Raw genomic sequence first — 23,043 nt, forward strand, 5'->3', positions numbered from 1 at the left:
TAGGTTATGCTCAGGCAGGTGTTGGCAATGTGTAAAATACACAATCATAGTTTCATGTATTGATTACCTTGGGTGCGCTGGGAAAAGAAGGCTGGGGGACACATGTGGGAAATAACGGTAACCAGCGGGGTTCCTGAGCCCCATTTGACATATCTCCTACAGGATGCTGCCCTTGGCTTCAATGCTAGAGCTGTCCTATCTGCTTCCTAACTGGATGCAGATAACAATCAGGGAAAACGAAATCAAAAGACCCAGAGAAAGAGTTGCAAGAAACAAAACTCACAAGCAGAGAGCAACCACAAGACAAATGGATTATAATTCATCACGTTCCACATCAGACTGAAGACATATATCCATGCATAAACTAGCAAGGACGAGGTTTCCATAAAAATGAAGGAAGTTCTCCAGCTCACCCGTTCTTCTTAATTTTATCAAGAAAATACACTGGTAGATAGAATTGAAGAAATATACTCAAGAAGAGCATATAGAGACTCTAAAGGTCCTCACCATGAGTAAATGTTTTGCCATTTTCCCCTCCCTAGGAACAACAGTCCATTTGATCATTCCTAAAGATACAAGATGGCAGGGAGAGAAAGCACTGTGAATGGCCACTACAGTTTTGTAATGGACATCGTCCAATAATGTTACAATGTAAATTTCTATGCTCTGAATAGCACCACAAGGCTTGATAAAAATGGGGTGCTTATTGTTTTTTCTTTAGGTCTTAATTAGCTTCTTGTTAAACTATAAACGTTATCATTGGACCACACATGCTGGGACAGACAAAATGGAACACTTGGTTGCCAGCCTAGGAAGGTCCCCACTGATTAACTGTCACCAGGCTGATGCTGGCAGTGCTGATTTCTAAGTGTGCCAACGATCAAGCTGGAAAAACCCACCCGCCGTCTGATCTTTCATTAAAAAGAAAGGTAAACGGAGCATACGAGTGGGCTTGTGTGAAGCATATCACCTTAATCTCTGAAACCCGAGGGTCAAGTGTTTGTAAATATTTCCAGTAACCAATATCATCAATTCTCCTTTCTATTAAAAAGGAAACCCACTTTAACCTGGCAGTGTGCATGAATCTTTAGCTCTGGGACTAGCATTTTCGGGGAATATCCCATCCCTGCAAATTCCAAACTAAAACGCTTCTGTTGATTTCAAAAGCGGGAAAATGCTGTGATTCAGTTAAAATGGATGAGTTTACTTTTAAAGGGTCCAAAACACAGAGATCTTTCAAACAGGGCAAGGCAGCCTAACTAACAATCACTTTTGTCCAATGGGGATTTGAGGGAGGGGGTGGGGAAAGGGTCAACACACCACAGAAATCTCAAAATGACAAAGTCATTGTTCAGTGAAAGAGGCTGGAATGCTTTCTACACACTTTCCCTGACATCTCTACACAATGAAATGCAAGGGTCAGTGGTACTGAGACAAGCAAAGGCAGTTCCACTCTTTGCTTCTATAAAAGCAAGTGACCCAACCCTATTATGGCCTGGTCTCAGGCTTGCTTTGTTCTCAATATCCAGATGCAGCAGCTTGTTCTTTTGCGCTCCCCCCTCTGGAAAGAAATGACTGAGAACACCTCCTTCACATTTTCTTTTTCTTGGGCATTTTCACTTCATAAAGCTGCAGTCAATGTGTTTTGTGTGTGGTGAGGAGGGAATGACACGTTCCATGGTGGTCCCCGCCACTGCCAGCATTGGTGGCTCAAGCAACCTCAGGATTAGCCCTTTGTGTCTGTGAAAGGATATGAAAAGTCAGTTATTTAAGCTCAGCCAAGCTGCTGTGTTTTGTTTTGTTTTGTTTTGGGGTGGATTAGGGGTGTGTGAGGAGGAAAGGTTTTGCAATTCCGTTTTCCTCAATAAACTACATCATTTTGCAGTATGCAAGTTTGCATGCTCAGAGCAGTTCCCAAATTTTATTAATTAATATGCCTAAACCCAACCTTCCGAACCTTACTGGCCATTGTCACGCACTCATTTTTCTATTGGGAGACTTCTTGAAAGTGGGCATTTTAATGGAAAGAATTCTGGAATAATTGTGACTCCTTACTCAATGTTATCAGGGATCTTGAAGTTTCCGAAATTGTATGGAAATATTTAGTACTCAATGATCTATTCAGAAAACAACTGTTTCCCCCCCCCACCCCCGTAGGTCTACATTGGAAAATGTCCATTAAATTCTTCAGGATTACAAACCTAGAATCTTTGCGGCACACACTCGTGTGGTGATACAGATGGACCTGGAAACTGTCTGCAACAATTACTTTATTGTAACATAATGCTGTTACTGGACTATTTTTCTTAATGAAAAATATATGTGTTATTTCAAAAATAACTAGCCATTATTTAGCGCTTAACATGTAGTTAGAATTTTATTGACTTCATTATGTCTTCCCAACAAACTTTATGAAGTTGGTAATATTTTCTCTATTTTACAGAGAAGGAAAGTGTAGCTTTGTGGGAGAGAGGGAGAGAGCTAGGACTCAAGCTTGGGAAGGGGGACTGCGGGGCTCCCCACTCCAGCACTCCTTAAAGCTACTGACGTCACAGACGATTATCCCTTAACATATAATCAGTATATAATACAATAGCACAGTCACACCACTAAAACATCAAGTTTTTCCTAGAGAACAAAGAACACTGGAAAAAACCATTTTCAGGGCTCTTACATCCTCAGGCAGAATCACACTAAATATACCACATCAAGTGGCTTTTTTTAATGTTGACTTCCTTCTTCCTTTAGAATGATGAACAGTTCCAATTTGGCCAATAACTATAATTCAACTGGACATGCAACATATCTGGTAACTACAAGAGTCAAACTAATGGTGTACAAACTCGTAATTCCCCCGTTAGGATATGGGGATAATAATGCCATCACCTGAGGGGACGGACTGTCCTGCAGTGTGGAACCCCTATTAAGAATCCAGGGTTTTCATTACAAACACAAGGCATTGCTACTTGGATGTCCCAAAGATAAACCTGGACAAGTCAGTGCCTCGTCCTGTCTTCCCTATGTTGGCAAAATCCTATCCTTCTGGTGGTCTCTTCTTCCTCTCTGTAGCCTTCCACCCAACACTCCAAACCGAATTCCTGTGCTTGAGACACAAGTTACCCTGTGATCTGTCCCACTCGGCCTCTCCATCTTTATCTCCTTCGATGACTGACCCCCAGGCTCCACGATCCAGCTATTTACAGTATGCTGGCCCCCGCCTCCATCCTGCACTCTCCTGGGCTCCCTGCCATTTGTGCATCCTCCATCTCTACATGAGGTTCAGGAATCAACGGGAAGCCATCCCCAGTCTCTCCAGGCAGGGTTACAGAAGATGCCCCCTTAACTGCTACAATCTGAATCGTTAGTCAATTCTAGAATAATACAAAATCTTAATGTTTTGGTACAATTTAACAGCAGAAATAGGTATCACGCCACGAGTTTCTCTTGTGTAAATCACATCTGTAGTGCATCAGCTACAGTTTCTAAAACACTTCTGAAACTCTCAGCACAGAATTCTCCTATATTTCTCCAATTCATCCCTCCCCCCCACTCATCTGTTGTCTCATCGACACCTTTTTTATTTAAGTGACACCTTTATTAATTCCTTCCAAAGTATCCAACTTGCCAAACAACTCTTCCATTTGGAATCCAGAGATTTACAGTTAAGATAATACAACAAGGGCAAGTAGCGTGAACAAGTTTAGGAAGAGTCACGACGGATTTAGAACAAAGATAACGAGGTTGAGGACTGGAGCAGAGTGTAGGCACCCTGGAGGCAGCCACCGGAAGCATATTTTACAGAGGAAATGGAGAGATGATGTGACACAGGAAGAGGTGAAAATGAAGAAACGGATTAACCGAAAAAGAGCAGTTGCTGAATCTGCCGTCCCATCTAGAGGCAATCAGCCTCCTGTTTCAGGGTCTCTTCTTTTCTGTAAGGTATGGACATTGTTTTATTGCAGAATAGAGTGGTCAAGAAAAGCTTCATTAATGTGGAAGAGAGACTTTTTCTGGTCCTTAAATACTGAAGCACTGAGAGGCTCCATTTGAGAATGGGCTAAAGATGTGCAAACGCAGACTTCCCTGGCGGTCTGGTGGTTAAGACTCCGCGCTTCCACTGAGAGGGGCGTGGGTTCAATCCCTGATCGGGGAACAAAATCCTGCATGCTGCACGGCGCGGCCAAAAAAAAAAAGATGTGCAAACACACACACACACACACACACACACACACACACACACACACACACAGACAAACCAGTAGATCAACAGCCAGTGTATCAGACATGTAAAGTTTCTTTCCAGGAACTGTAGGGAGATTAGATTTAGGGACTAGGAAATTTCAATTTTACTCTCTAGGCCTGGGCTCCTTCATGACATAAATCACTGGCAAAGAAAGAGAAACAAATCTATGTAGATGTGTATTCTGAGATGGTACTGCACCGTGGGAAAAGAGTCCTACTCCAGTGTCAGGGGTGATGAACGGCCAGTCTCTGAGGATCCTGGGATCCGATGATCCCTTCAAGGGTCTCACCCTTTTATGATATATTAGTCTGCATTTCAGTGAAAAAGCAAACTTAACTTCTGAAATTATTTGGGCATTGGAAGCAAAAATAATAAAGGTATCTGATCTTAGAGGATCGCAGGCAGGCTAAACTATGTAACACAGTATTCATAAGGAAAAGACAGAAGAAACACAGAAATAATACAAAGCAGGTGTTTTGTATAATTACAAAACATTAAATGAATTACCTGAGATTTCATTTTAGGGAACGAGAAAGAAATTAGATGAGAAAAAGTATATGGAACAAACACTTTAGAATGAAAATGATCAACTGTATTTCAAGGTTTATCAAATATACCCAAGGATGAGCAGAATCATCAAAAGTGAGTTTGTGGGACTTCCCTGGTGGTCCAGTGGGTAAGACTCTGCGCTCCCAATGCAGGGGGCCTGGGTTCAATCCCTGGTCAGGGAACTAGATCCCGCATGCATGTCACAACTAAGAGTTCACATGCCCCAACTAAGAGCCTGCATGCCGCAGCAAAGATCCCGCGTGCCACAACTTAGATCCGGAGCAGCCTAAATTAATTAATTAATTATTTTAAAAAATGAGTTTGAACACACTTGGCACTGCCTACATCCTTTAAAACACAACCGAACTGAAAAACCCCCTCCAAGGCCCTTGCCAACACCACAATCAGCTGGTGACAGACAGACAGACTGTTGCCCATTGGGAACTAGGCTTCCAGCAGCCCCTCCTGCCCCACCATCCACAAAGGCCTTTTCCTCTCATCTGGGATCAAAGGTCGCTTTCTAGAAGCCACACCCACCTCCTGGACCAGGCTCCCTTACTACCTCCAGCCACACACCCAGTTTGCCTTCCAGGACTTCCCCCAGGGCGCTGCCACAGTTAGGATTCCAAAGGCGGCCAGGGGTGGATCTCTGTGTGTCTCTCTCCCCTTGGGGGCCTGGAGGGGAGGATTCCTGCCTGACCCACCCCCATACTTCAGGGCGTCAACGCTAATCCCTGTTTGTTGAGAGGAAGGAGGGGCAGAGGAAAATATTACCCACCACACACCCCCAACCCCAAAACTAAACACCCAACCAGCAACTCCTCCGCAGACCCTACATTCCGGATGGGCCTCTCTCTGGTTTTACTCAGACTCCTTCCAGGAGTAGCCTGCCTTCACTTCAGCTTCCTCCACGCCTCCTGAATTTGCAGCCCTTTGCAGTCTGGCCCCGCCCATCTGAAACCTGCTTCTTAGGTCACCAGAAGCCTCCTGATTTCTAAATCAACTGACAACTTTCCAGGGACTTACCTTCTCCTTTGCACTTAACAGACTTGTCCTTCCTCGGTCCCCCAACCTATTTCCTCATCTCTTCATTGTGTGTCTCCTCTGCTTCCCTTCTCTCTCTGCTTTCCCTCCGAATATAAAGGCTTCCATAAGGATCTTTGCTCCTGAAATGCTTCACTCTCTCTCTGGGCAGTCTTATTCATTTTCACAGATTCAGTAAAGAATACACAGGTGCCATACTCATCCCAGGTCTCTCTTTTTTTGTTTGTTTTTTTTTTTTTGGTACGCGGGCCTCTCACTGTCGTGGAGCACAGGCTCCGGACGCGCAGGCTCAGCGGCCATGGCTCACGGGCCCAGCTGCTCCGCGGCATGTGGGATCCTCCCGGAGCGGGGCACGAACCCGCGTCCCCTGCATCGACAGGCGGACTCCCAACCACTGCGCCACCAGGGAAGCCCAGCAGGTCTCTCTTTCAAACACCAGACTCTTACTTCCAATTAAGTACAGGATGCTTCCATCTGGAGGTCCAAAAATGTCAAGGAAGATCTGGTTGTGGAAATCAGATTTGTCTCACACTAAAGCCTTATCCAGTCTCCTATCCAGTATACTCCTGTTGTAACTTACCACACAGCACAGTACTTGCTGACTTTCGATCTGTCTCTCCCAGGAGAGTGTGCCTCAAGGAAGATGGGAATTAGATTTCATTCAACTCCACATCCCCAAGCCCTGCATGGTGCCTAGCACACGCGACACACTCAAATGAATGCTTGTCCAATGAACGAAGACAAAGGGTTTACCTTTTTCATCCCCACATCCCTAGCACATAATAGAAGCTCGATAAAACACTGCTGCAAACAATCCAAAAATGAAGACATGTTGTGGGAAAGAGAAATATTGAACGAATTACAAATCCACACATCACAAATATGCAATGGAAATAACTCGTTTGAGAGAAACTTCAAGATTTCCCATTATATTTCTAGTTGCAAATACATTCACAAAACCATACAACTGGCCATCAAATATTACACATTTACTGCATTATTAAAATGATCATTAAGAATTAATTTAATCCTTAATAAAATTAAATTTAAATACTACTGAAACATAAATATTATGTATGTATGGTACCATTATTAATTAAATCAATCACTGTTTTAAGAAAGTGAGAGGCTATATTTATGTTGTTGTTATTTATGCTGTGGCATTAGGAAGTCAAGTCATACACTTAAGAATGTGAATTTTAAGTGACCACATTTTGTTTGTTTGTTTGTTTATGTTTATTCAAATACATTATGTTTTGAAGGCCAAAGTCCTATTCAAAGAATTCTCCCTCATTGATTTCTCACATACGAGGTTTATATGGCCTTTATACTTTGTATTTCAATCCCTATTTTCATAAAGATATTTAGTTTTCATGAGTGAAGAACCATGTTCGGGATTGATAGATGACTTGGTTTTTAAAACATTGTTAATACTCAAAGCTGTTATGATTTTTGAAAAAGCAAACAAACAAAATGTGTCTGAACAGCACTTTAATAAGCCAGATGTGCACTGCCAGCCACTGGCTAACTTATCTAAAAAGCCCAAGGCAACGCTGAGATAACCTGCAGACTGTTGTTATTTTGTATAAAATATTTATTTCCTATATTTAAAAAACTTCCCTCATTTCTGGCCTACCCTTCCAAAATGCCTCATCAGTCAAAAATTGGTCTCTCTTCATTCACTCGTGTTCCATGCCTGTGTCAGCTCAGGTTCCCATATCCCACACATTAACCCCACTGTTCCTCTGGAATTCTCACTGGAATGTTGCACAATAGTAAATTACACTCATTTCAAAATGAGCTGTGTCACTGTTTCCCATCAGCATGGATATGAAGCACTAAATGAAACCAAAAACAAAACAAAAAGCAAACAAAACCCCACAAATGTTCACACAAATACGAATCATTTGTTGAAGTCCAAGGGACAAAGTTAAGTAAATACCTTCCATGTGGCCAGCAAACTTGCTCACATTTTAAACAGAATTTTCTCATCTCAGTCACTGTGTTAGTGGAATAATAAAATCTGACTTCTGACTGCCTTCATGGGAGTATACCCCCTCCCCCATTATGAGGGCTCTGTCTCAGTTCCCTTCAATTCATCAGCATCAGACTTAACTGGAGACACAATTATGTTCTAGGCCAATGGTCCATATTTCTGAACTCTTACTTACAAAACCAACAAAATTATCATTGTCTTTCTTACAGATAAAGTAATGAAACATGTATGCTACGGATTAAAAAGTTACCATAGATTAGTGTAATTACATTATTTCTGTACCTGCTTGATTTTAATTCTCCTGAAAAGTATTATCACATGCTTATCTTCAGTAAGAAACAAACATTAAACATGTCAGTGTTGGTTTTAATACTCTGAAAAGTGGAAAGATATCTAAGCTTTGAATTTTGATTTGTATTCTATTTGTTACTATAAATCCTGCCAAGTTCTTTCTGGCTCAAGAATAAGAGATGACATGTAGATCAGGAAGGACCACAAGATCAAACCAAGGTTAACTTCTTTTTTTTTTTTTTTTTTTTTTTTTTTGCGGTATGTGGGCTTCTCACTGTTGTGGCCTCTCCCGTTGCGGAGCACAGGCTCCGGACGCGCAGGCTCAGCGGCCATGGCTCACGGGCCCAGCAGCTCCGCGGCATGTGGGATCTTCCCGGACCGGGGCACGAACCCGTGTCCCCTGCATCGGCAGGCGGACTCTCAACCACTGCGCCACCAGGGAAGCCCCAAGGTTAACTTCTTGATACGGAATTTCCCAACCCTTTCTAAAGTCAGCTGTTGGGTTTAGAAGGACTCACGTTCTGTGAACTTCCCAGAGCAGAGGAAGACCTGCTAGTCATTAGGATTCTGACCCTAAGAATCAGATGAGAGACATTAAAACCCAGGGTCTCCTGATGTCAGCGGCCCGTTTTGCTAATGACATTAAAATCAAAGGCACACAAGAAATTTTCTATCTCAGTTCTGAAAGGGGATGGATGACAAAACTCTTCAGAGAAGCTGATGGGCCAGAAAAGAGACCTAAAAGTCACTTCCATTTCAGATTCCTATGCACTTGTGAGGGTGTTACTGTTAACAAAGATAATATTCAGGATACCTTTTATCCTGACTTTTTAAGTTAGAGGATTGAGTCCAAGTGGATGAAATTTCCTTAAAAAAAAATTAACTCCTTAAAAAAAAAAAGATCCACCTCTTAAGCAAAGCCATAAGGTGAGCCAAGCTGATCGTCATTTTGACCTTCCTTTGCTTTAACTCGGGAGCCTATTTAGAAATGTAACGAGCAGCCCTCTTCATTCGGTTCAGCTCAGCTGGCAAAGCTAATAGGCTTCTAATTAATTTCCAGAAGATTGCTGTTATAACTAACAGGTTTTAAACATTTGGTTGATTGGGGAAAATGAATTGAATATAATGTATTTGATTTGGAAAATTAGTTTTCATTCTATGTGCTTACCATAATAGTGTTTATTTTAAGTTTACATGATTCCATTAAGAGTCCCAGATCACCACTGGGTTCTTTTCATCTTTACAGTGTCCTATCCAAATTCAAAAAAAGAGGGGAAAAAAAATCAATTTACATTTTGATTTTTGTTGGCCTTTCTTTGAGGGCAGTTTGACTTCATTTTTGTGGCTTTAATAAAAATCTTTGCTTGCTAATATAGCAACAGGTCCAAATACTTCAAAATGATCCCAGTGATACCTTGTCAAAACCCCACTCATTGAATGCAAATCCTCTGGAGAAAGGCTTCTGCACACAAAGATGAATCAGTTACTGCATTGTTTATTAAGTTTCACCTGATTCCTCCTGATAACCATTTAAACAATGAATGTTGGGAAATGTCTCTCAAAGAATCAACAACAATGGCAGGGATCAGGGCTTTTATATTTAACTAATACCATCTTATAAAGGAGAAAAATATTTCTTCCTGAAGGGATTATGGGAGCCTTCTTAGAGACACCTGCAAACAAAACAAGTGACAATGGATCTTCATCATAACTGATAACTGAGTCATCCTTTATAAAAAACTCCTTTCTTGAAGACAATAATATTGAGATTTACTATTGCAATTAGATTCAAGAAATCAGCTAATTGGAACTACTGGCATTTACGTTTCACCAAGATTAAGTTAGACACTTGTCCCTCAGGTTAAAAAGAACAGTAAGACCCTGCCTCTAAATCACAGCTTACTTCACATTGGTAAACAGCGTAGGCCCCATAGGCTACATTCATTGGCACATTTCTTTGTGACTAACAGGAATGGCTAGAATAATCTCAGGCCTATTATTGATATTTCTGACATAGTTAATTTTCCAAATTAAGTATTTGTGGCTCCTTTTATAAAAATGGCTCCAGGGGGCTTCCCTGGTGGCGCAGTGGTTGAGAGTCCGCCTGCCGATGCAGGGGACGCGGGTTTGTGCCCCGGTCCAGGAAGATCCCACATGCCGCGGAGCGGCTGGGCCCGTGAGCCATGGCCGCTGAGCCTGCGCGTCCGGAGCCTGTGCTCTGCAACGGGAGAGGCCACGACAGTGAGAGGCCCGCGTACTGCAAAAAAAAAAAAAAAAAAAAAGGCTCCAGGAGAGACCCTAAGTTTTGACTTAAAGAGCACTTGAGTATTGAAATAAAAAATGGGGGTATGGGGAGCATCAGTATCAAGCCATGACTGCACACCCTAACTGCAGCATTCCTCCTTCCTGGTCTTAAAATGGGCTCGTGTTAACTGCCACTTAGGGAATGTGAAAAGGCTTCCAACTTAGGAAGTATCAATATTAGCAGCAGCAGCTGGGATTTTAGAAAATGTATACCTTTTGATAAATGTGTTTTTTTGGTTGGTTGGTTGGTTGGTTTTTTGGTAGGCGGGCCTCTCACTGCTGTGGCCCCTCCCGCCACGGATCACAGGCTCCGGACGCGCAGGCTCAGCGGCCATGGCTCACGGGCCCAGCCGCTCCGCGGCATGTGGGATCCTCCCGGACCGGGGCACGAACCCGTGTCCCCTGCATCGGCAGGCGGAGTCCCAACCACTGCACCACCAGGGAAGCCCTGATAAATGTTTCTGATGTCCAAAACACTTGGAAATGAAACAGAAAGTCCCCTCAGCCTGAATCACTTCAAAGTAGACAGAATTAAACAACAGAAAAAAACATCCCAAACGCACAACAATACTAAATGAGATTAGAGCTCAGATGACCTAACATCATTCTTTAGAACTTCCAAGTCCACAGACAAAACAAAGGCTGTGTAGAAGGTATTTCTGTGGGATTGAAGGTTTGTTTTTTTAAAGACACCTTAAGACACAGCAATCAATGTGTTAAAAGAAAAGCTGTCTACAGCAACAAAAAAGACATTTTCTGAGATGACTTTGATCCCTTACTCAAATTATTGGCTTAAAGGTACTTGCTTTTAAAGGCTTTGTATCTTCCATAACTGCTCACTATTGTCCTTGTTAAAGGATTATTTTCACCTTATTATTACTAATCTTTTCTTTGTAAGTAACCACACCTGACTTTACACACACAAAAAAGTGCAGTAAATATTTGTCTTTTGTGGTAATTCGATGCATTATTTAGTTAATCTAGGCTACCATGAGAGGTGATTCTCTGTTTTGAAATGTGCTCACAGTAAAGGGAATCCACGCCAGACAGCTGAACGGCAGCGGGAGAACCACTTACCAAGCATGTCACCGCTTCGAACCAACCCTGACCGTGACTGTGTAGCCACTCCTACAGCAGGTGTCACTCATGTTAACTCAGCCTCCCGATCACAACCACACCTTTCTCTTACAAACGTGGCCTTTTACTTAATTAAGATAACACAGTCAGGCTGAAAGGCCCATCTCAGCCCCTGTGAAAAGGCCTTGAAAAACAGGCACTTTGCTTTGCGCTGTGAGAACTCTGACATGACTGTTACGTTACCTGGATGAAATCAAGAAATGTCAGGGGCAGCAAGTCATCCATATGCCCAATGTCTTTGGAGAAACGATTCAAAATTCTTCCTGCAAGAACAGGATATGAGAAATTACTCATTTCCCCAGACAGGCCCTTTAAGAGAAACAATTCACGAACAAATTAAAACAATATTTTAAATGCATATGTATTTAATATATTATAGATTCATATGAAATAAGCCAATGTCAGTGGTAAAGAAAAAAATAGACGTTACCTAAAGAGATATTAAAATACCAATGGCAGTGAGCGGGCAGTTGAAATTTTTGGCCCTTATTTTTAAACGGGGGTGGGGAGGGGAGAAGCGGGTCTTGTGGAAGTATCAGGAAGGGTTGGTGGATTTTAGAATGTTCCGTCCTTTTACATCCATCCTATTTAAGACTTCAAGTGCTAGAGGCGGTAAACAATTTAAAATTCATCAATTACTCCTAATTGTTACACTAACTTTGATTTATCAGAATTAATGTTGCTAAGTGATACTTTAAAAAAAAAAAAAACTAATTACAACCTGTCCGCGATTTTTTAATCCCCAGGATGGTGCATAGCACCTTACATCTTGGGAAATTTGGGATTCTTCCAATTTCCAAGTTGTGCGGTTACTACCAGGGTAACAAGTTGTTGTTTTCAGAGGCGCACCAAGTGTGAAGAACACACGACTCACGCTTAAGCATCCAACAAGACCAGAGGGATGGAAGCAGGAAAACAAATATTACTTGACGACTAAAAGATCATTTCTTATTGCTTTTATTTCCCTTCTCAAAATTCACCAAAACAGTATACTCTGAAGGCTGCAGGACTGGAAGATGAGAACTAATTTGTAATAAATATCTGGTCTTTTTAATGATTAAATTCAAAGGCACTGAAGTAACAACACACGCAGGCACGCACACAGCCTATTCTGGTGTAGCAGCTCCTGAGAAATGTGTTACCTAGGCCCCTGAACTTCTTTCATAATTGAGGCTCCAGGAAGCCAGCCTGCAGGTGAGATGTGGGGCCTCTAGGTGCTCTTCCTGACCTGTCAGAGGTGACTTTCTCCCGAGGCCCTTCACACCAAGCCACAGCTGGACACTGAATGAGGAGAGGCTGGGCGCTGAGTTTCCGCTGCCGGGATGAGCCAGCTCTGCTGTCCTCCGCGGGGCGCCTGGCTCACCGGAAGCACAGGGTGCGCCCAAGCCGGGGGCTGCAGACATTGGAGGCTTTCGTCCTCGGCCAGGCCAGGCCGTTACAGGCTGGGCCTCAATTCTCCTGTCTCAGGCTTAGGAAATACAGACTCCAGAAACCGTCTTTTAGTGACACGTTTGGAGGACCAGGGACAAATTTTCGGAGCCTCTAGGAATGCTTGCTTTAGAAGGTGATTCTCAGGATTAAATGGGCTCGTGCAGGTGAAAAACCCAGTCACAATGCCCGGTGAGTTAACAGGTGCTCAACCACCAAGGTGAGATACTGACTATTCCCCCCAGGGTCTGCAGCATCACATCACCTCGGAAAGTCTACCAGACACTGTAGCAATGTCCACCTGTTAAAATGCACTTGCTCTTTCAGGAGTGCTGGGGGAGCTAGAGAGTCTGCATTTCTTCCCAGCTGTCAGGTGACCCCCCCTTTAAACTATTTCCCAGATCACACTTCGAGGGGCAAGAAGATGGGAATCATTTAATCAATTCTGCTTTAGGAACATTAAAATCAGATGCGCAATTTCCCCACATATTCTTATGCATATTGTGGCCCATTTAGTTATTTTTTTACCTTCTCAAAGCAGCAATGCCCAAATAAGGAATATACACGACAAAAAAATGTTAAAGACATACTTTAAATTCTTGTGACTTCTTCAATGGAAAAATACAACTTTTTAACGTAGGCAGAATTTGGAAACAAGTACAATTTGTCTTAGAAAGTGTTAAAAGAGATATTGGCTACTCGGGGATGAACAGTATGTGTCAACCTCCCCTTTACCATTCACCAGATGTCTGGACTGGAAGATGAGAACTAACTTGTGTAGATTCTGCCCCTAGCAACCCAAAAGCCTAGACTAGAACAAGCGCCACATGTCCAACAAGAGACTTGCTTTCTAAAATTAGTTGGGGGAATTGTACAGTTAAATTTTCAAATTACTAATTACCCTTTTAAGTAACAAAACTAACCTTTTTTATTTTGACCATTAATAGTTAAACTGTTTTTAAACATGGCAATAGCCTTTGGGGCTGCTTAAGTTGCACTCCAACCTCCACCCAACTACTTTTTTTTTTTTGCGGCGTGCGGGCCTCTCACTGTTGTGGAGCACAGGCTCCGGCACCCAACTACTTTTTTTAAAAAATCTTTTTATAATACTGTGCTTTCAGCTGATACATTATGCTATTGCCCAGAGCTTGCCACCAACTTCCATTTTTCCTTTTAGAGCTGAGGACTGAGGAGACCCTACATCCAAGTAGAGCCAAAAAGAAGACTCCACACACTCTCAGCAAAGACCTAAGTGATTCTCATGTTTAAAGGCATAGATTTTTCTGACACATTGTTCGGTGAGGGACTGTTTCAGCGAGCTTCCAGATTCCACCTGGGGTCTGGGTATATTCTCAGAACATATCATAGTATAATCTATTTAGTGGTTTGACTACTTTTCATGTATATTAGTCTTGAGTTTACATCTAGATTATACACCCTTTGTAAACATGGACCACATTTCTCACACAATCTGCAAAGTGCTGGGCAAGGCAGAAGGTGGGGTTCACTAATAAAACACCACAAGGTACTGGCTTTCCAACCTTCTTTTTTAAAATAGGAACCCTTCTGTGCAGATCCACTCTTACACAAAAACCTAAAACAAATCTATGAAATGAATTATTTCAAAAGGCGCTCATCCTGAAGGGAGATATACAGTAAGACCTGGAACCCACGTAGTGACCATCTTGTACATGTCAATCAGGGGCACAGCTGGAAAGATTAATTCTGATCACTGTGGAGTCCCCAGCACTCTAGTCGTGTTTGATTTATAAGCACATGGGTGAACGTTCCAGGACCTTGAAGGCTCCCGGGCATCCAAGTGAAGTTTGATCACAAAGACCCCAAGACTCACAAAACAATGCTTCTAAACTATAATCTGCACCTGGATTAAAATGTAACTTCTCAAGAGCTCTGTCTGGGTGAGGTCTGAGATTCCTGATTTCTAAGAACTCCTGGGGGAATGTGGATGCTGGCTGCTCAAAGGACCACACTTTGAGTAACAAGGAACCACCTGAACATTTCTGATGATGTTCTGTCTCAAGAACCTTTAATCTGGTTTTATCAACATGTATAATTATGTCCCCTTTATTTATTTTGGCCAAGTGGCTCACCAGGGATTGGACCCGGACCCTGGGCAATGAAATCGCAGAGCCCTAACTACTGGATTGACAGGGAATTCTCACGGCCCCTTTAAATTCCATTCTTTGCTTCCAGAAGCTAATAACCACTTGTCTCCATTTTAGTCACAGAAACTGAATTATAATATAGACATTATTAAGGCAGGAGTTCTACCCGTTTCATTCACTGCTGTTACCCCAGTGCCTGGACCAATGCCTCACATATAGAGGGTGCTTGAGTGTATTCTGTATGAATCTATACAACGAGCCTTTCTATAAATAAATGGTTTGTTTCCAAATCTCAGTATCTGTTGATATTTCACGCACTCTCTTCTGGGGAAATGCACGGGGAAATACGAAGTGTCTGGTTCGGCATACTCACACCAGCAAAGGCCATTAACAACTCCAGGGAAATAAAAATAGAATCTGGGTCATAAAACCAAGTCCAACCTTTCTTCTTTTCCTTTGTGCTTAATCGAGTTTCACTTGCTCACACATTGCCTCGTGCAGGTGGCCGGCCCTGCACCCGGCCCTTCAGACCAGAGGCCCTGGTGCGAAACGGCCGCGCCGACACCTCAGCTTGGCGGCCCGCGTGCAGAGACGCTGGGCCAGGCACCGTGATCCAAGATGCTGGTGGCACAGAGCGAAGACGCGGCCACGGCAGCAGTGGGTGACACCAGACAGTGTCACTGACTTGCAGGCTTAGGCAGGGTCAGGCTAATGGGTTCTCATGGAGGAAACACAGCCTGAGCACCTAGAAGGAGGCCAGAGGATGGACTGACGGAGAGTGGAGTTTGTTCGGGTGGGAGGACAAATATTTGCCTAGTTGGAGAGCTAAGATAGGAGAGAACCTGTGTGTGAACGGGCGTGGAGAAGAGTGTAGCGTTAAGGGGCCTCTGCTGAAAATTCCCTAGAGTCACAAAGAGGTCTGACTTCTCTTGTCAAAGCCATGGTTGCGAGGTGGAAGTCCTGAGGAGGGGCCTAGTGGAGTGAGCATGCATCTTACACATCCGACCCAGGCCAGACAGTCTGAGAGCCCCCGGCCGACAGCCGAGGACCAGTTCTGTCTTGGCCTCTGTGCCCACAGACCAACCCTGTACAGCTTCACCAGGCTGCCTGTGCTACACACCAGAGATGTGGTGGGATATTTTTCTTGTGGTCGCTCTGCTTGGTTTCTAGAACACCCCCAACACCCCATGAGCACCAAGTAAGTGCCAGCAACTATGTACGCATCACCTCAAAACTATGAGCGAGATGTTGTCCCCATTTTACAGAAGAGGCAGCTTAAGCTTAGAGGCAGGAGGAAATTAATTCAATGACACTCGGCTGTAAGGTAGCCAGGTTGGGGACTTGCACCCAGGGTTACAGAGACGAAGAAAATTTACGTCATTACATCTACGACACAGAGCTATTTTACTAGACGCATCTGAAAACTCTATTAAAAATGTACTAATAAGGATGAGACAATAAAATCATAGGCAGGGCTGGTGTTCAGCTGGTATGAACGGTGATCGTCAAACTGGCCTTTGACAGCCCAGCCCCTTCTGATTGGCTAATGTTGAATCCATTAGCAACCACAGCATCCACTAGATGCTGAATGCTTTGAGTATTAGAAGAGTTAGAAGAGTTCCAGGAATTCTCTCTTGGCTAACCATAATTAAAGCAAAACATTTAAAATAACCCCACCTCAAAATTAAATTATAGAAGTTATTCAAGATGGAATGAATAGATAGATTAACAAGTGAAGAAGTGACTGAAAAAGAATGAATGAGGACAGAAGCAAAGTCCAGGGCTTGAGAGCCACCTCATTCCAGGCCTTGCCCTGTCCTGTGACACAGGGCAAGTCACATCCCTCTCTGCTAAGTGTGGAAAGGGACTGACCTTGAAGGAGCGGATACACCCCACAAATTGACACACAAAACCACGCTGCTGCAACCGCCATGATATTTTACATCTCCTAAGCACTGGGGGGGGGAAAGGGGTTGGGAAGCTAGACCAGGCTAGTTCCTTTACCGCTGGATCTCGTGCATATGTCATGCAGGAGTCTGGCTCACGGCTCATATAAGGTCAGGAATGGACAGCAATAGGCAGAAAAATCTCTAAGACAGCGGCTCTGAAACACTGTGCGTTGGATGAAACCTACAGAGCGTGTCCACTGGAAAATGCCCATGTGCACTGGCTGCGTGATTTCAGGAGATACCTAAACCATGAACCACAGGAAGTGGGGTGGCCACGAGAGACGTGGGCCAGGTGAGAACTGCCAATTCTGAGGGAACAGGACACCACCTATCACGGGGCTCCTCCCGCCACAGGAATGCACCACTCTGTCTCCAAGGTCTTTGTTTCCTGGCCCAGTGCACCCTGACCACCTTTTAAGGCAAAATGCGCAGTCTCTATCTCATATCTTCCAAAGAATGGGGATCGGAGGGGGTTTGGGTGGGGGGTGGGGGAGAACATGTAGCAGTCTCACCTGGGGAACATGTTCCCACAGAGATGCAGGCAAAACCACCTATTAATAAAGCTTTCATCTAAGCAGAGAAGTCCCACCTCCACAAAGGCACACATCAGGAAGTTACCATTCAACATGCGAAATCAACCCGTCCCATCTCTAATACACGTACAAGGACATGTAATGCTCAGAAACAGGACAGCAAAACATTTGGTGTGAGAACGTGGCTAAACTTTAAGACAATCGTCCCGCCCGCTACCCACCCAGTGTAAAGTGACTGAAAGGTGAGCTGGAGTGGGGTCCACCAACACCCAAATCTGATCTCAGTTGATCTCCAGCGCATCGTGTGAATATGTGGGGACCACCAATAGATGTTACACAAATGTGGTTGGGTTGTATTAAGTGTATGTGTGTGGACCTTTGTTGGGGGGAAAAAAACTGCAAAGTAAGAACACCATTACAAAGGAGGGAATGAAACAATTTATACAAATAGGAAACAAATCACAGACATAGGAAACAATCTTATGGTTACCGAAAGGACAGGGGGATAAAGTAGGACTAGGACTTTGAGATTAACAGATACACACGACTAAACACAAAACAAAAAACAGTAAAGACCTACTGTGTAGCACAGGGAACTGCGCTCAATATCTTATAATAACCTACAATGGAAAAGAACCTCAAAAAAGATAGACACCTAGATAGACAGATATGTATATACAAATAACTGAATCGCTTTGCAGTACACCTAAAACTAATACAACGCTGTATGTCAACTATACTTCAATGATTTTTTTAAAAGAAAAAAAAAGGAGGGGAAAAAATCATTTTCAACTACTGTACTCCTTCTTTCAAAAATTTGATAAAAGTGCTAAGTGGAAATATTGCTCTAAGAGTTATAATTGTATGTATTCTATTATCAGTTATAAAAAGCTTAGGGGACACATTATCTCTTAGCCAAACGATGGAGTCATGACCTATTCAGAAACCCCACAAATCCCTTCCCGTCCATCTTCTGCCCTCTCTACACCCGTCATCTAGTTTCTAAAACCAACAGCCAGCTTTGCTTCCACCCTCACTCGTCCTGACTTTTTCTGTAGCAGATAACAATTCTAACGACCTTCTTTTTGAAACAGTCCTGTATGCTGGTTTCTGGGATACAATGGTTTTTTCTTTGATACATCTCTCGTCATTCCTGCGACCTGGCTTGTTGCCAAAATGCAACTCCCCCTGCCCCCCACCCCGTATTTGGAACTCTATCCCCACAATGATCGTCTCCTACCTCTTCTGCTGTCATCTATTCTCTAAGGGCTGTGACACCCAAACCAGACCGGCCCCACTGTCCCTTCATCGTCAGTGTGTCTAGCTGGTGGATCTCTCCCCCTGGACGTCTCACGTGCGCGTACACGGTGACACATTATGAAATGGGGGGGCTTCCCTGGTGGCGCAGTGGTTGAGAGTCCGCCTGCCGATGCAGGGGACATGGGTTCGTGCCCCAGTCCAGGAAGATCCCACATGCCGCGGAGCGGCTGGGCCCGTGAGCCAAGGCCGCTGAGCCTGCGCGTCCGGAGCCTGTGCTACGCAACGGGAGAGGCCACAACAGTGAGAGGCCCGCGTACCGCAAAAAAAAAAAAAAGAAATGAGGAAGCGGATCCATTTGTATAAAATGTTTAACATAGCCCAATGAATATCTTAAAAAGAATTTCAACATAAAAAGAAAACCTTTCCAGACTTATGCTGAATTTTGATTCCTAAAACTTTTGTATATTAAAAGAAAAACTGAAATCCCAATTTGTATGGGTTTTTGGTACTTTGAGACAGTCTCTGAGCTTTGAGCAACCACAGAGGTCGGCCTGTCGGAACTAAGGCAGGTACAGCAAGGACAGAGCGGACTTCCCCAGCGCCAGGGCGGGTTTTACATCATATAACTTAATCAAAACACAAACTGTTCTCAGATTCCGTGGGAGGTAATTAAACACCAATTCAATGCCAATTAATCACAATCAAATAAGAGTCTGTCAGAGAAGAACTCTATACACATGGAGGCTATTTAATGGTCAAATACTTGGCAGGATCTTAGTTAAACAATGATTCATTAAGCCTCCTCTACCACACAATAGCCAGGCTGAACTCCAAGTGAAAAAAATCAAAACTCTTTTGTTCCCCCATAAAAAGACATCAAATGCCTGTGCATCATATTCCTTCCTTCCCCTCTTAGCAGGCAGCTCAATTTGCATGTTTCAGGATGTGCTGGGCTAGTCCTGGGCAGGAGGGCATATGCAAGTCCTCCTGAGTTCTATTCTCAATACCATACCTAAGCAACTCTCTTCTTCCTAAAGGAAAAGTAAAGAGCTGTACAGTTGACCACATACTTGAAATATTTATTCATTCTGAGCAGGGAAAATAATAAGAGACAGGGAACCTACCTTCCACCTGAAGGAAAGGCAAGCTATGGTCACTTCTCCCAGGGCAGACAATTAGCCGCCATAAAAGCCCTTGATCCACACAACTGTTGTCCAGCAAAAACCTGTTCAAACACTTGTGGTTTCCTGCACCTACCTAATCAATTTGCTTCCTTTAAATTACTCATCCCTTCAGAACACAACTCCCCAAGAAAACGCAGAGGACTAACACAACACTGTAAATCAACTATGCTCCAATAAAAATTAATCTTAAAAAAAGAAAACAAAGAGGGCCATTTTAAATTCAGTTAATAATTCCCAGAGACTGTTCCTCAAGTTTCTTACATGAACTACTACTTTCCTGCAAGTTCATTTCTTCCTAAGGGTGAAGTATCAAGGAAAACGACATTTGTCTCTATTTGCTGGGGTTTCCCACCCGCCCCCCCCCACCCCGCACACTAGCACTATAAGCACTTCCATAGTTTCACTAATGCTTTTCAAGTGCATGATTTCTACCCTTCATTGTGGACTCAGATATGAATTAGAAATCTTAGAGTTGGCTGAAAATGGGTTTTATAGTGTTGTAGTACAGGTGCTGCTGAAATTCTACTTGCCTATTTAGAGAGGGGTTCCTAGTCCAGCTTTATGAAATGCTGTAGCGTTACTAGTTTTATCATGCGCTTAAAAATAAAATTGTGAAAGTGAATGAATAAAATTAATTGTATTTCTCTTTAATAACAAAAATGTACTAGGAAATACTTTTAGAAGTGTCTCATGAAAAATTTTGAATTTTGATATATCTTACCCCCCCAACTGAATTTATTATAATTGATTAAAGATAAATACACGTGACATTGTTTTCCATAAGAAAGTTTAGAAACTTCATGTAAAACTTATTAGCAAAAAAAAAAAAAAACTTATTAGCGCAACGTATTCTAACTCTGCTCATAAACTGGGTGATACAAAAAAAAGATGCACTTTTACTGGGTCTCACTGGACACAAAATATTAAATTCATATGCAAACCATAACAGTGAATGTAGGATATACTGTATATTTATAATTTAAAAAAACATAAAATCTGAGTCCAAAACTGCTAAGTCTTAACACAGTAACAAAAAAGTAAATGAATAAATCATTTAAAAATTGACCTTAATTATAAATATTAAATCTGTCTTTGTGATCCCTCAGGCATAAACCCACATTTTGTTTTATGTTGCTCTAATAGGACACAAGGATAACCGCCCTGCATGTGTTTATTTCTCAGCTACACTATGACATACGATTTTGAAAAGGAAAGTCACACTGTGTCTGTACACAAAAATAGGAAAAGCAAGTTTTCCTGCAAATATAAGCAGTTTTACAGCCTATCAAAGTGAGGCCAAAAAGTAGATTTATTCACGTTAAGTGCTGACAGGAGCAAAACATTTCAGCAGTAAATAAAGTACACAGTAACCCAATCGTCAAATCAATAAAGTCGTTAAGAATAGGCTCCATTCTTCAACGAAATGGTGAGTTGAAGGGAAAAAATATTCGGTTGCAATGGAGAATGCATCTCCAACACATCTGACAGTAACTGATCTGGACCTTGTCTTCTCCCCTGTGCCTAGAAAAAAAGTCTTTGGGTTTCTTATCTTTCTTCATCTGTATTTAGCCATGTAAACTGCCAGAAGGCGCTTTCAGCTTCCCTACAGGCATCCCATAAATACAAATAAGAAAATATGTCATTTTTCTTCTTATTCTAGGCCCCAAACTGACAAAATATTATCATCACTTTTGTAGGCTCTTGCAAACAGGCACGCTAGCGCGGGGCAGACATGTGCTGAGATTATAATATCCATTTATCTAAACCGCCAGCATATAACGAAAGTCGGGTGGGGTGCTTGCCACCTAAATTAATTTACTACTTGAAAGAGACTTCTTAAGTCAAGCCTGTTAAAAGGGAAACAGGAGAGGAGTTACAAAACTGTAAATAAATCTAAACGCGGTTTGCATCTGAACTAATTTTCAAGCGTAGAATTAAAAAGAGGCAACAAAGACTTCCAGGAAGATGGCGGAAGAGTAAGACGCGGAGATCACCTTCCTCTCCACAGATACACCAGAAATACATCTACGCGTGGAACAACTCCTCCGGAGCACCTACTGAACGCTGGCAGAAGACCTCAGACCTCCCAAAAGGCAAGGAACCCCCCACGTACCTGGGTAGGGCAAAAGAAAAAACTAAACAGAGACAAAAGGACAGGGACGGGTCCTGCACCAGCGGGAGAGAGCTGTGAAGGAGGAAAAGTGTCCACACACTAGGAAGCCCCTTCGCGGGTGGAGACTTCGGGAGGCGGAGTGGGGGAGCTTGGGAGCCGCGGAGGAGAGCACAGCAACAGGGGTGCGGAGGGCAAAGCGGACAGATTCCAGCGCAGAGGATCGGGCCGACCGGCACTCACCAGCCGAGAGGCTTGTCTGCTCGCCCGCCGGGGCGGGCGGGACTGGGAGCTGAGGCTCCGGCTTTTGTCGGAGCGCCGGGACAGGACTGAGGTTGGCGGCGTGAACACAGCCTGCAGGGCGTTGGTGCGCCGCGGCTGGCCGGGAGAGAGTCCGGGGAGGGGTCTGGACCTGCCGAAGAGGCAAGAGACTTTTACGTCCCTCTTTGTTTCCTGGTGCACGAGGAGAGGGGATTAAGAACGCTGCTTGAGAGAGCTCCAGGGACGGGCGCGAGCCGCGGCTAAGAGTGCGGAGCCCAGAGACGGACATGGGACGCTAAGGCCGCTGCTGCCGCAGCCAGGAGGCCTGTGTGCGAACACAGGTCACTAGCCACACGCCCTTCCGGGGAGCCTGTGCAGCCCGCCACTGCCAGGGTCCCGGGATCCGGGGACGGCTCCCCCGGGAGAGCGCTCGGCTCGCCTCAGGCTGCAGCGTCACGCCGGCCTCTGCCGCTGCAGGCCCGCCCCGCACTCCGTGACCCTCCCTACCCCCCGGCCTGGGTGAGCCAGAGCCTCCGAATCAGCGGCTCCTTTAACCCCGTCCTGTCTGAGCAAAGAACAGACGCCCTCCGGCGACCTACACGCACAGGCGGGGCCAAATCTAAAGCTG

General features: G+C 43.7%; 1 protein-coding gene across 1 annotated transcript in view; it reads right to left on the reverse strand.

Annotated features, from left to right (window-relative positions):
• The window catches only part of ABCC4 (ATP binding cassette subfamily C member 4), a 220,749-nt gene that overhangs the window by 58,241 nt on the left and 139,465 nt on the right, over positions 1–23,043 (reverse strand). Inside the window, exon 20 of the mRNA XM_060128752.1 lies at positions 11,748–11,827. Within this exon, the coding sequence (XP_059984735.1) occupies positions 11,748–11,827 (80 nt within the window). The remainder of the gene's footprint in view (positions 1–11,747; positions 11,828–23,043) is intronic.

Source organism: Lagenorhynchus albirostris, chromosome 18, assembly GCF_949774975.1.
Source record: "Lagenorhynchus albirostris chromosome 18, mLagAlb1.1, whole genome shotgun sequence".
In the NCBI taxonomy this organism is placed as follows: domain Eukaryota; kingdom Metazoa; phylum Chordata; class Mammalia; order Artiodactyla; family Delphinidae; genus Lagenorhynchus; species Lagenorhynchus albirostris.